The sequence below is a fragment of the Micropterus dolomieu genome, linkage group LG04, assembly GCF_021292245.1.
Source record: "Micropterus dolomieu isolate WLL.071019.BEF.003 ecotype Adirondacks linkage group LG04, ASM2129224v1, whole genome shotgun sequence".
Taxonomy (NCBI): Eukaryota; Metazoa; Chordata; class Actinopteri; order Centrarchiformes; family Centrarchidae; genus Micropterus; species Micropterus dolomieu.
In genome coordinates, this window is record NC_060153.1 from 1,981,141 (window position 1) to 1,994,199 (window position 13,059).

The 13,059-nt window shown below is 40.0% G+C and overlaps 1 protein-coding gene across 1 annotated transcript in view; it reads right to left on the reverse strand.

The window, feature by feature from the left end:
- The window catches only part of LOC123969528 (extracellular serine/threonine protein kinase FAM20C-like), a 33,860-nt gene extending 27,628 nt beyond the window's left edge, over window positions 1–6,232 (reverse strand). The window contains exons 1-8 of the mRNA XM_046047009.1: window positions 5,962–6,232; window positions 5,718–5,874; window positions 3,810–3,985; window positions 1,893–1,971; window positions 1,556–1,648; window positions 1,237–1,352; window positions 875–1,055; window positions 196–305 (exon numbers count right to left, since the gene is read on the reverse strand). Coding sequence (XP_045902965.1) covers window positions 196–305; window positions 875–1,055; window positions 1,237–1,352; window positions 1,556–1,648; window positions 1,893–1,971; window positions 3,810–3,985; window positions 5,718–5,874; window positions 5,962–6,232 — 1,183 coding nt within the window. The remainder of the gene's footprint in view (window positions 1–195; window positions 306–874; window positions 1,056–1,236; window positions 1,353–1,555; window positions 1,649–1,892; window positions 1,972–3,809; window positions 3,986–5,717; window positions 5,875–5,961) is intronic.
- Between the last annotated feature and the right edge of the window lie 6,827 nt (window positions 6,233–13,059).

Below are 13,059 nucleotides of genomic sequence, written 5' to 3' on the forward strand. Positions count from 1 at the left end.
TGTGTTTTGTATATAAACATTTGCTTTTGTGAGTAGCATTATGGGAACTAAAAATAAATAAAGATAAATCTATAAATAAATCTACCTTGGACCTTGTATAAACTCCTTCATGACCTATATAGAGTATTTCAAGAGGTCAGAAAATTGATTCTGACCTCTTGAAATACAATGTATAGGCCTTCACTATAAACCTACTCATCAAGAAGTCCAGTATGACCATATCTATGAAGTCCACTAGTCTTGTGCCTTTGTCGTACGGCGGGCTCTTTTTCACTGTTGAACAGTAGTTTGCGTCTGACTCCCACCTGAAACAGACAGAAATCATTCACCCAATATATTACATTAAACAAAAGCTCCTGGGGTTGATATGACTGGCAGGCTCTATCTCTCACTATTTTTCATTGCTGATGTTTTATCAAAATTAGGACAGCATTTCTGGTATTTCCATTGCTTTCCTGCACAAACAAGACCTTTGTTTTCTGTTTCGTTTAACTTAAAACAAGAGACAAAGGCCTTCCACTTACTCTAACCGAGTAAGTTTTGTTTATGCTAAACTTCAGTCCCCTCTTGTATTGTGCTATAAAGCAATCCACAATCCACACCAATCATGCAGTGCAGATGGTAGTAAAAGCTGCCAATTTCTTAAGTTTTGTTTCTGTACAGCGACACTGCTTGTATCGGAAAAATGTATGTGATATGAGATCAATTAATGATGAATGAGGTTGGAAAAATTAGAAGCCATCTTTTATTATTATGGCCTCATATACAATCATTTTGTTTTTTAGGTTTTGGGGGTGTGCTGAGGTGATGTGTTGAATTACTTCATGTCAAACAGCACCATGGTTCCTCTATGACAAAAGTCCTCTATACTTACATTGCCAGCTTGCTGCGGCTGTAGGAGCGTCTCCACGGGGATCTCCAGGTCCTGCGAGCCGCCAGGGAGAGATCCGGCAACATGACAGCCAAGGAGGCCTCCAGGTTTCTGGGGCGGCCACACACAGCGTGCTCTGTTGAACAGTAGTAGGAGCACTGGCCATAGAAACACACATTACCCACTAGGGGGAGCCAGAGGAGCACAGAGAGAGGAAAGAAGACCAAAGACAAATTGGGATAAAAGAGGTTGTGAGTGGTTGTGGCCAGAGAGAATTAAAATATTCAATGACATTCATAATCAGTTGACACACAAGTGTATTTTAAGCAGGGTACATGAATAATGGAGGGTTATGTGAGCAGTACCAGGGGAGGTAAAAAAGGTTCGGGCCAGCTTGTGGTCGGTAGTGACGTCTTTGATCTGCTTGACCACATCCACCAGTCTCCCAACCACTGGAGGGACTCTCCTATAACCCAAAATTCTGCAGAGAGAGCAGGAGGAGAAGAGGACAAAGACACATGGGAAAGACAGAAAGAGAAAAGAAGGGAGGAGAGAAGAAAATCCATTTTGGGGTTACATAACATGCATTCATTATGTGGCCATTTCATCCATCATGTCCCCCACAGTGCAAACTCAAGCAGTGTTATGTTGTAGTTTCTTAAAAAAAATAAATGGAGGTGGTACCTGTCCAGGTGAAAAGCTGCAATTTCTGCATTGTGTCTCTCAAAGTCAGAGAAGTAGAAGAGGTTATAATTGGTCTCTTCATCTCTCGCCTGCCTGCCAGAGAGGCAAAGTCATAATCTAGTCAGCATAAAATCTATTAACAAACACTTGAGATTTTCAAACATTAGACATTATCCTCCTTAGCATTTCCTCAAACAATATATTTCTCAGTAGGCTTAAAAAACCCTCATGGTTTATTGGATTAATTTTAAGACAGCTGAAAGGATTTAATCTTCCCTGGATTTTATGCACTATCTGTAACATGAGCAATGTGTTGGAATTGCCACCTGTGACTCACTTCATGGGTTTAAACATGGCTTGTCCATAGTTAGGAAATGACATCACGAGCTTAAGTTGCGTCCCTCCAGACTTCTGCACTAAAAAAAAGACAACAGAATGTTTCCATAGCAACAACGCACACATTTCACACACACACACACACACACACATACACACACACAGAAAATATGTGCGTCATCACCAAGATATAACACAGTTCAGTCAGTTTGTGGAGACACGCCACCGTGTCATCTCTCTGACACATACATACACACATGGCTTTTGCTATGTTTGGCGCGACATTGTATTACATGCATTCATTCCCATGAGTGCTACCGAGCCTTAACTGAACAACGTGGTATTATCAGAAGCATTACAATACGTTAGAGGGATGTGTCCTTAATGTTTCTATATATCAAATCCAATTAACTCTTTTTTATCACATCATTTCAATATATCTTAATCATGTTGGATGGCAATGATGCAGAGAATAAGACACATGCCTTTGGTGTGAGAGACCCGGGTTCAGTTCCCACTGTGATACATCCACTATTGTGTCCCTGAGCAAGACACTTAACCCCTGGTTGTTCCAGAGGCGTGCGACCTCAGACATATATAGCGATTGTAAATCGTTTTGGATAAAAAGCCTCAGCTAAATATAATGTAATATTGTTTAACTGTACATGTTTTTCTTTTTCTCCTTTTTTGGTTTCTTTCTATGTCTTCATATCTTAGGAACCAATAACTCCTTAACAAGTACCACTTTTTTGTGCACGTGGTTATTGTCCTTGAGATCTTTTCATTATAGTTGTTGTTACAGTAGGCTGTTGCACAAATGTGATTAAACATTTTGAAGTTTATTCCATTGTTTTGTATCTACTCCTGTTGCCAAAAAGCAACTGTATCAGTGAACTTGGCATCTCAAATTTATTTACATAGATAAAATGCGAGGGCTTGTGCTTTTTAATTTGTCAAGGTTGAGTGAAAATTCAACCAGACAATCCCAAATAAGATTTCTAAAATCCCTCCATGCCAATATTTATGCCGCTTTCTTGGGGATGGGTTAGAGTAGAGGCCTAAACGAGCTGTGATGATGTCTCTGTCAGTTCATTCATTAACTGATTTATGACTTTACTTACTTTAAGAGGTCAATTTGCCAATTTTGTAACCCAAGCCCAAATTTCATTATTAAGGCCCACGCAGATTGTCCACTAAAACAAAATGTCCTCACAACAAGGCTGTCAGAGGTCAGTCCTTAAACAAGAACACACACAAAACACAGCATGAGGCACCACGCTGACAGTGAAAAACTTGGAGAAACATGCATGATTGATTGACACTGAGATGTTTGCTACATTGCCAGTGGCTCATGTATTCCTATCCATCCTCTGCTGAGCCACAAAGGCCCTTCAAAGTTTCACAGTAGCTTTCACTTCAGGAGAACTTCAACGTGTATCTACATTTGAAAGTCTAACCGCAAACCTCAGATGCCACACAATCACAACAACCCTCCCCTTTGTCTGCCCTCCCCCTCCCTGAAGCCCACCCACCTTTATTACCACAGGTTTATGTCTGTGAGAAAATTAGTTTTGGTTCTGATAGATCTACTTCTTTTCAAGACACCGTGTTGTTCTTGTGCCGACTGCAGTCCTGCAAAAGCCTGTCACACGCATATTTATTGAAGAGATTCAGCGAGTCACCTTCTGAACTGAGTCACGTCCTCTACTCGAAAAACATCTTGCATTTTCTAGTCTGACACCTTCTCTGTCATGCAGGTGGGGGTTAGGGTTAGGGTTAGAGTTGATCAGTGTTTTGCAACAGTGTCAGGCTCTGTGTTGTGCGCCAATCATTATGGTGGAGAAAAACTGTTGAACAAATACAAAAACAAAACAACGCACGGACATATCACCCACAGCTCAAAAGTTTTGTGTCACACCTGCACTGACAATGCGGTCTGTGGCGAGCTGCCGGGTCAGTGGCTCCATGTTGGGGTCCCGATGACGGTACAGCTGCCAGCGGGAGATGCTCAGGTGGAAGCGCAGCCATGGAGGATGGCTATCACTGCTGATGTTCCACTCGACGTTGTCGTAGCCTTCCTGGCTAGCACTCACCCTGAAAAGAGAAGTAGGTGTGAAAAAGATGTGGTGGGATAAAGGGGGACAAAGAAGAGAATGTCAGCATGACGTTATTCTCTCAGATTCACTTTGTGTTACAGAGACTGGCACTGAAAATGCCTTTGCTAGACAAGGAACTGATGATTTTTCCAGCAGCTTTACTAAGAAAATTACATTCCACAAAACAAATACTTAGTCAATTAACAAATTAGCTGATCAACAAATTTTTTCTGCAACAGTTATCGTAATTGATTAAGTATTGTATTTTTCAATGCTAAAATTAGCTGCTTTTAAAAACTGAATCTCTTTGAAGTCATTTGAAAATTAGGTTCTTGACAATTGTGATGGGACATTTTCTGACATTTTATGGATGAGCAATAATCATCCATCCATCCATCCATCCATCGTCAACCGCTTATCCTGCGTACAGGGTCGTGGGGGGTTGGAGCAAATACCAGCTGGGCGAAAGGTGGGGTACACCCTGGACAGATCGCCAGTCTAAGGACTACTTTTAGAGACACCAATTAACCTAGCCTGCATGTCTATGGATGGTGGGAGGAAGTTGGAGAACCTGGAGAGAACCCACGCGGACACGGGGAGAACATGCAAACTCCACACAGAAAGGCCGGTGCAACCCACAACCTTCTTTGAGCAATAATCAATTAATTGAAAATAATTGACGAAATAGTGTAGGCGGTTGTAGAGACTGCATCTTGCTCAGGAGCGGACTAACGGAAAGAAGCCACAACAAATACAAAGCTTTCTAATGAGGTCACTCACATCTTGTTGAGTCTGCAAGGGCTGTGTAGCCCATTTGTTTAGTTTTGTTTAGACTTTTGAAGACATACATTAACTGACAACATACAGTAGCACTGTACATATCTGCAAAAACCTCTAGCTGCAGCTTTGTGACACAGCAGTCTTGACAACAGGAGATCATTTCAGCTCCCTGCAGTCTGACCCATCTGGTGAAAATCGTGTTGTACATGTATTTGTATTTCAGAGGAATATGCAAAGAAACAAGTGTAACATTACCAGAATTCAAAAATAATTTGTCTATACGTTTAGTTTACAGCTTTGCAACTGTTTACCCTAATGTGTACAGTCTGTGTATTAAAAATTTTGATATCCTAGTGCACTTTAACCTGAATGTACACTAACCGATGGGGACTTGTGTCACTGTGGAGACGATAGAAGAGAATATATGGTTTTAGGCTTCAGGTTAGAATTAGGTTAAGGTCAGGGTTAATACAATTATGTTTGGTTAAAGCTAGGGTGAGTAATTTATTTCAGATCCATTTTGTGTTATGTATGTTAAAAAAATCCCTATTAATAAGTCAAATTCTCTGATGCAAAAATGAAAAACATCTGGTATCTGTGGCTGTCGCATTATCATTAACAAACGTTCACTTTTGGCTTCAGGTGAAGATGGCAACGACGGTCGTTCAGACTTGGCTTTGTGTTGCTCTAACAACCATAACGACTGTCGTTACAACAGCCAGAAGCACTAACGAACCAGCGGTATCGTTTATCTTGGCAAACGACCCCACAGAGGTTAAAAAGCTGAGTTTCCCTACCAGTCAGTCAGAACTGAAGAAGTCTCTTGGATGAGGGAAGAAATGTCTTCTAGTATCTTCAATCAAGTCCAGTTGCCCTTGACACACACACTCACACACACACACACACACACACACACAAAGTCTTTTGCACATTCACAGTATCATACTGACCACATCTGGGAGCTCTTCTCACTAGCCTTGACCTTTGATTTCACTTTCAAAAGCCAGTCCTCCTCAGGGATAGAAGGGCTGGGCATATTGTAAAGAGGATGTTCAAACAGGGCCTCTAGCTTTGACAGCCCAGACTCCACAGATTCAGCTCGGTTGGTACCGTGGCGACCCGCATTGTCTGGCATGTTCACAGTGGCATTCCTACCTTCTTTCACTAATGAGAACACGTCAGAAAGTGTTCGCACATGACCTTTGGCATCCTCATTGGCACCTTTATTGGAAGAATCTCTATGTGTGGTTTTAGTCTGTGGCTCAGCTGGAACACTGATCCCCACAGAGTTGTAGTTTGCGCTTGCCAGGTCTCTCAAGATTTGTGTCCTGGGTGGCAGTGGGAGGTTACAAGGCTGGTGGTAAATGGGAAGAGAGACAAACACCAGGAGGAGGTGGAGGAAAATGGCGATGAAGGCCAAGGACAGACAGATTGTCCTGGAGCGACAGCGCATACGCCACATCATCCTACTGAGAGGAGGGCAGGAGGGGAGAGCACATGATGGGAAGAAGAGAGAAAGAAAAATGTGGTGAAAAGATTTCTTAAAAAACCTTAGGAAAATGTGAGAAAAGCCATTTAGTGTATAGTGTTAAAAACTAATTAAAGTGGTCACATTATGCTCATTTTCAAGTTCATAATTTTATTTAGTGGTTGTACCAGAACAGGTTTACATGGTTTCATTTTCAAAAAACACCATATTTTTGTCATACTGCACATTTCTGCAGCTCCTCTTTTCACCCTGTGTGTAGTTGAATCCTCCGTTTTTGGCTACTGAGTGAAGCATCTTACTTCTATTTGATCTTTAATGGGAGTTGCACATATGCAGTACCCAGTTAAGGACTAGTAGAAGAAGGGTGGGACGGGTCCTGATAAGCCGGTAACTATGGCTTTGGTTCAGCTCTACATGTTTCCAAACCAGCTTAGCAACCTAGACTGAGGAAAGAGTTTCAAAATGTATCTTTTAGCATTATGACGAGTGTTACATCGTGATGCAGAAAGGTTAGATATAGGCTATATAGGCTGGAATTACAATCCAGCTGTTTTCAGGCACTTCAGGAGCCGTGTTTTCTATAAGAGATGGTAACTCCCTTTAAGGTGGACTTTGGGTTTTTTTACTTTGCAAACCTATTACATGCACAAAAAGACATAACACAATAAAGGAAAGGGAAAAGACCAAAAAGCACAATATGACCTCTTTAATATAACAGCATCTAGCAAACCACTGCAGACATAATGAAGAACATGGACTAAATAAGGCATTTAGGATGCTCTTACACACTAGTCCTACCTAGTCAGTCTAGTCCTACCTACTACTGTTCTCATATAAACATACAGAAATCATCAAAGTACAAGAAGTACAAATCATCTTCCATATGCAGAGAAGCAAAAGACAACTTACACACAGCGTCCTTCCTTTTAAAATGCTTTCTGTCACCCTGCTGCTGTTGTTCCCCAGTAGGATATGATGGGACCCTATCCAGTATCCAGTCAGCCTTTACCCAGTTGTTTGTACTTTTCTCTACCTTTTTTCTCTACTGCTACAAGGATCAGGTAGGGAGGGGTGCCAGGTTAAAGTGATCTGGATGCAGATCAATGTGTTTACTCTCTCTTTTAAAGTCAGTCTTTTTCTGCCAGTTTATTTGTTTTGTGTGTCCTGTTGTCAGTGTATTCAGCAGTTCAAAATTCTACTTTAGGGAGTCATTTCCACAATTTAACTTGTACACTGATGATCCAATAATTTAACCTTATTCTACAGAGTCCCTGAAGTCACGACACAAGTGTGTGACAAAAGAAACACTAAAAGTGTGTATTTTAGGGTAATCTATTGGAATGGCAGTTTTTTAAACATTATTTTAAAGGAATCATGAAGAGCTAATCAACACAATTGCGTTTCTTTGATGTGGAAAACTGGCTAATGTATGGCTTCAATTAAAAAAAAGATTACTCCTGTCTTTAAATTCAACAATTTCTGACTTAAATTCTGCCTCTAAGGGCAGGAAATCCCGTTTGCCCTCCTACTCTTGAGCTGAAATATTAACTTTCTGTTGACGACAATGTAGAGATGGAGAATCTGTTACCCTAGACACACATCCTTGCACACACTTACTTACAAAACTGAGAAATTCATGAGAAACTGGTAAGTAATCAGTTATTTTGTGTGTTATTAGACAACCCATGTGTAAATATACTGTATGTACATAAACAGTAAATTATCTGCAGTCAGTTAGAGGCTTCTACAAAGTAGACTTCATAACCAGGCAGTGGTAAGACAGATGTTTCATATTCTGTGTGTGTGTTTGCACTGAGACTTTGATTTGGGCACCTCAGACCTCATGGAGAGTCCCGCAGGATACACTGTGTCTGTGAAGTACAGCTCTTTAAAGTCTGTATATGTTCTTGTATCTACATGTTGTATAGGTGTGCGTTCACACAGAGCAGTCCACGTGAAAGATTTGAAAGAGTTTAACAAAACTTATGTGTCATACCCAAGTGACTAGCTGTATTGTGTCTATTGACAGAAAGGGATCACATCTTAAAAATCACAGTATGACTCATCTCTATTGAGTGCATTGAACAGATTTAGTGCAAGCTTTTTTTCTGTATTCGTGCAGGTGGCCATATTCATTTATTATTTATCAGCACTCATAAAACATTGATATTTTGGATTGCAACATGAGCTACATGCAAATGAAGCAGACGAAATGAACATTATGAAAATCACAGTGGGATTGAAGCTTGTTGGAGACTAAAGGAAGGAGATTATGTTTTTGAATGTTTGCAGTGTTTACTAAGGATGAATCTCTCTTAATGAGTGACTATCAAAAACAAATACAAAGTTATGTGACTAAAGAGACCACAAAAAGATATAGAGGGTCTGGTTTATTTCAGCTGCCGGGATGTCTCAGTGGATCCAGAGGATTAAAATTAAAAATATTAGGACACATCTCAATGGATGTCAGACCAAAACAGAGCGAACCAAAGGGGGAAAATGTTGAAACAATGTAAAAATGACAAGATGTTACTGGTTTTAAAAGAATATTGTTAATATTATATATCTAAGTATTGTATATATGTATGTAGGTAGGGAGAGGGATTAACAACTGGGCTGACCACTGGCCTGTACAGGTGTTAGCTGTAAGCTGATTAGCAACCAACTGTGTGTGCTGTCTTTGCGTGTCTCTGATCAGCTTTTGACTAAGGAACTCCACTTCTTTTTGTAGGAATCATGACGGGGGCAAAGGAGGAAGTCGGGATTATTATTACAGCCAAACAAAGTCTGCATAGGAAGGAGGTCCCCTAACTCAGACACATAGTGTGGTATATTGCACACTGATCATTTCACAAAACCTAACCAAGCTATTTTTGTGCCTAAACTTGACCAAACATTAACCATAGTGTTATAACATCATAAAATGGATTTATTTTTCAACAGTGGTTCGTAACGGTTTTGGAAGGCACAGTCTGTGACGTTCTAGAGGATTTGGGGAACAAACAACGTACCTTGTAGTATTATAGGACTTCACATTATTGTCATATTCATCAAGCCATTCAGGGAATCATCTGGATTCATGATATTTTTACACTTATTTTTTTTCTTTTTTATGTTGTTTTCTTTTTGACTGCAGGTTCACCACTGAAACTGTAATAATAACAAAAGTTACTGCTTTTCATTCCACTTACCTTTTCTTGCCATTTCATTTTACTATGCTTGTATTATGCTATCCATCTGATTAAATTAAAATCAGTGTTTGCTTGAACTCTGTAGCCCTCTGGCTTATTTAATTGTGGTCATTTGTGCCTTGTTATATTATTTTCAAGGTTTTTAGCACCATCTAGAAGTTGCACATCATGTTTTGTGATATCAAGATATCATTTGTATTAGTTACACTTTCTTTCTTTAGTTAGACAAATATTATGCTTAAAGCAAAAACTTCTCAAGGATATCTTCAGCCTTCGGCAAAGCAAAATCAATCAGAAGACACGATGCAAACAGCATCACAACCGTCATCTCCATGCCTTTTGCTCCAATGTTTTGATTTGTTTTTCTTACTTTAGCTCACCTGCCAGTGCTCTGGTCCTTTTGCTTTTTGCTAAGTGTCTTACTTTTTGTCTAATGCACTCTCACTGTCTCTGTCCCTCACTGATGTATTATAAACAAGCTGGTTCAGGCTTGATCCACACATCTACACTCTACACTCATCTTTTATCCCCCTCTGCCTCTTTACTCTCATTCATTTCAACACCCTCCTCCATTTTCCCCAAACTTATTGTCCCCCTCTATTTCAGTCTGGAAATGAACTAATGAAACACACAGCCACAGCTACTGATGGTCAAAGTAAGAGCTGCCTCACACACACTCTTGCAGAAAGACACATACGCACTCATATTAATATTGGATTGTGTTTCTCATTTCTCAATATAAAAAGTCCACTAGCGATGTTCAGATGAAAAATTTATCCCTCTCGCTCTCTTTTGCTGTACTCTGTCACCCTCCGTCTCTAACCGTCCGCTCTACTCCTCTCTAACTCTCTGTATCCTTGAGCGACTGTTGAAATCTGTGAATTTTCAGCCTCTAATCTTTCGTCCCAAAACCCACTTTCCCTCTATCACAAAGTTTCTTTTTTCAGTCACAGGAATTCTGTGAGCTGTCAGACAATATTTTCTCAACCCCCTACAGATGTCTTCTCTCTTTTACTTCCTGTGTCTTTCTCTCTCTCTCTCTCTCACACACACACACACACACACACACACACACACACACACACACACTCAGGGAGTCTCCAACCATCCACACATCCTTGCAGGTGGTAAGGGGGTTGCTAAGTTACGGCACTGAGCTTTTTCAACACAGAGATGCTGCGAATGAAGAAACAGTGTGAAGGCACAAAACTGTGTTTGAAGTTCAACATCAACAGTTAAAGCACTAATCAATGGTATTGCCACATGAATAAAACTCTAATTCTCTACTGTCTGTTGCTGTAACACGCTTTGTGAAACTTTAATAAATGCTGTCCTAGCAGCCACCACCACTACTACAGCAGGTAGGACCTAAAGAAGAAAGTAGTCTAATTTGTTTTATAAATAAAAAGCTGTAGCATAACAGCTTTCTCCACTCTGGCAGAAATTGCATTTTGGTGGGGACTATTGTTAAATAATTTAATTTATCCATTCTAGTACAAGGATTTCTGTTTTAATGGCACTGGGTCTAAAAAAATATGGCTTCTGCCCTTGGAAATTCATTATGTGTACTAATCTTAAACCAATTCCAGATTTTAAAATGTAATCTGGGGCAGTGCAGTGGTGATGTGGTTAGCACTGTCGCCCTCAAACCCCGGTTGCCCCGGCCTTTCTGTGTGGAGTTTGCCTGTTCTCTCCGGGTGCTCCGGCTTCCTCCCACCATCCAAAGACATGCAGGCTAGGTTAATTGGTGTCTCTAAAATTGTCCTCAGGTGTGAGTGGTTGTTTGTCTATGTGCCTTGCCTGATGTAAACTGGGATTGGCTTCAGCAAAGCTGTATGCAGGATAAGTGGTTGATGATGAATGGATGGAAAGTGTAATCTGCCCTTTAGGTCCCAAAATTCCCAGACAATAATGCAGAGAACATGATTTCTGTCATGCAGCAACTGTGGTTTATTTGCAACAAATAGGGCTAGAAGAAGAGAATAAGAACTTATAGCTACAGTAATCAATATTTTTGATATGCACTTTGAATCAAATTACTAGGTGGGATGTTAAAGGTTTTGCTCAAAGTGACAAAGCCACAGAAATTTATCATACAGTGATTTTCCCCTCAGTTCTACGTTTAGTATCTTCCAGCTCACTGTTTTGGTTTTACAGCCATTACCATACCGTGTTTGTTCACTCTCCTACCACTCCCATCAACCCTGTCTGTAGCTGCAGCAAGCAGTTGTCATCAGACAAAAAAGCTCTGATAAATGCACTGTATACTACCTGCTCAGCACGAAAAGGCAAAGTAAGCAACCACCTGGTAAACACTGTGGAGGATGGAGCAGCTAAATAGCGAGACATTTCCCTCAGGAGTTGATGGAGAGAGAGAAAAAAAGAGCTATAAGAGAAGATTAGACTGATATTTACCACGTGAACAGAAACATGACTCCGAATGAATACTAATGTTGACCCCATGTCTTCTGGATATGTAAATAGGCAACTGTTTGCTAACACATTCTCGCTAACACTTTATGAGATCATGATGTCAATGTTGTGTTTACAGCTTGTTCAGCTGCATCAAAAGACTAAAAAAAAATAAAATCAGTGAATGCACATTTTACTTTAACAGCAAAAGCCATGTAAACATAAAGAGCACAATCTACAGTAGCCGTATGGTGCATTCATCAACTCAACCTTGAACATTTCTAAATTAGCATTATGAAATTTTACTCAAACAAGCAACATAGCAGTGCTTCAAGTGCTCTACCTTTTTAGTCTGTCTTTTAATAGAACTTTATTTATCTGTCTATTTATACATTTTAATCAGTTTTGCTTGGTATTTCTTTCATTATTTTGAGTTTTTAATTAGAAATTAATTGCTTTGGTGTGGAATATTGTTTTATCGTCTAATGTACTTTCTGTTGCAGTTTGTATGAAAAGTGCTATACAGAAAGTCTGATTGTTTGATAGTAAAAGTTGTAATGTAGTTCACCATATGATGACAGCAGGCAGAGAATGGAGCAGGTTACAGGAAAATGCATTACTATAACTTTCAGTTCTTAATGTGCAACGTTATTGTAAATACATTCGGTGATGAACAAAACATTCAGCCAACTAATCCATTCATCCATAAATGCAATAAAGGACTTGGTCATGTGACAATTTTTACAAGTTCACAAGGGCTGAGCCGTTTGATTAATAGGTAATCTCTGGGTCTCTCAGCAGTAAATCTAGTAACATACAGATCGCCCATGTGGTCTTAGGGAGATGTGTGCATGACAATTAACATTTTTCTCTCGTGGTAATGTGTCCCTAACTTCACTTTGCCTGTTGCAGGATAATGAGCCTTCTTTTCATACACTGGGTAGAGCATTTCAGTTTTGAGACTGAGCAAACTAGCAGTCTTTGGTGTGATTCTGTGGCTCTTTGTATGAATATTTAACAACGTGGAGACACAGAGAGAGGGAGGAGATATATAAAGAGTGTCTGAGGTGAATAATGAATGAGATGCATCACAGGGTGGAACTGTGTTTACTGACGCAAGACCCACCGGATTAATCAGAGGGTTGTTACAATTACTGCAGAGTGCGAAGGATCCTGGTGAATCCAGACTTATCCGTCAAA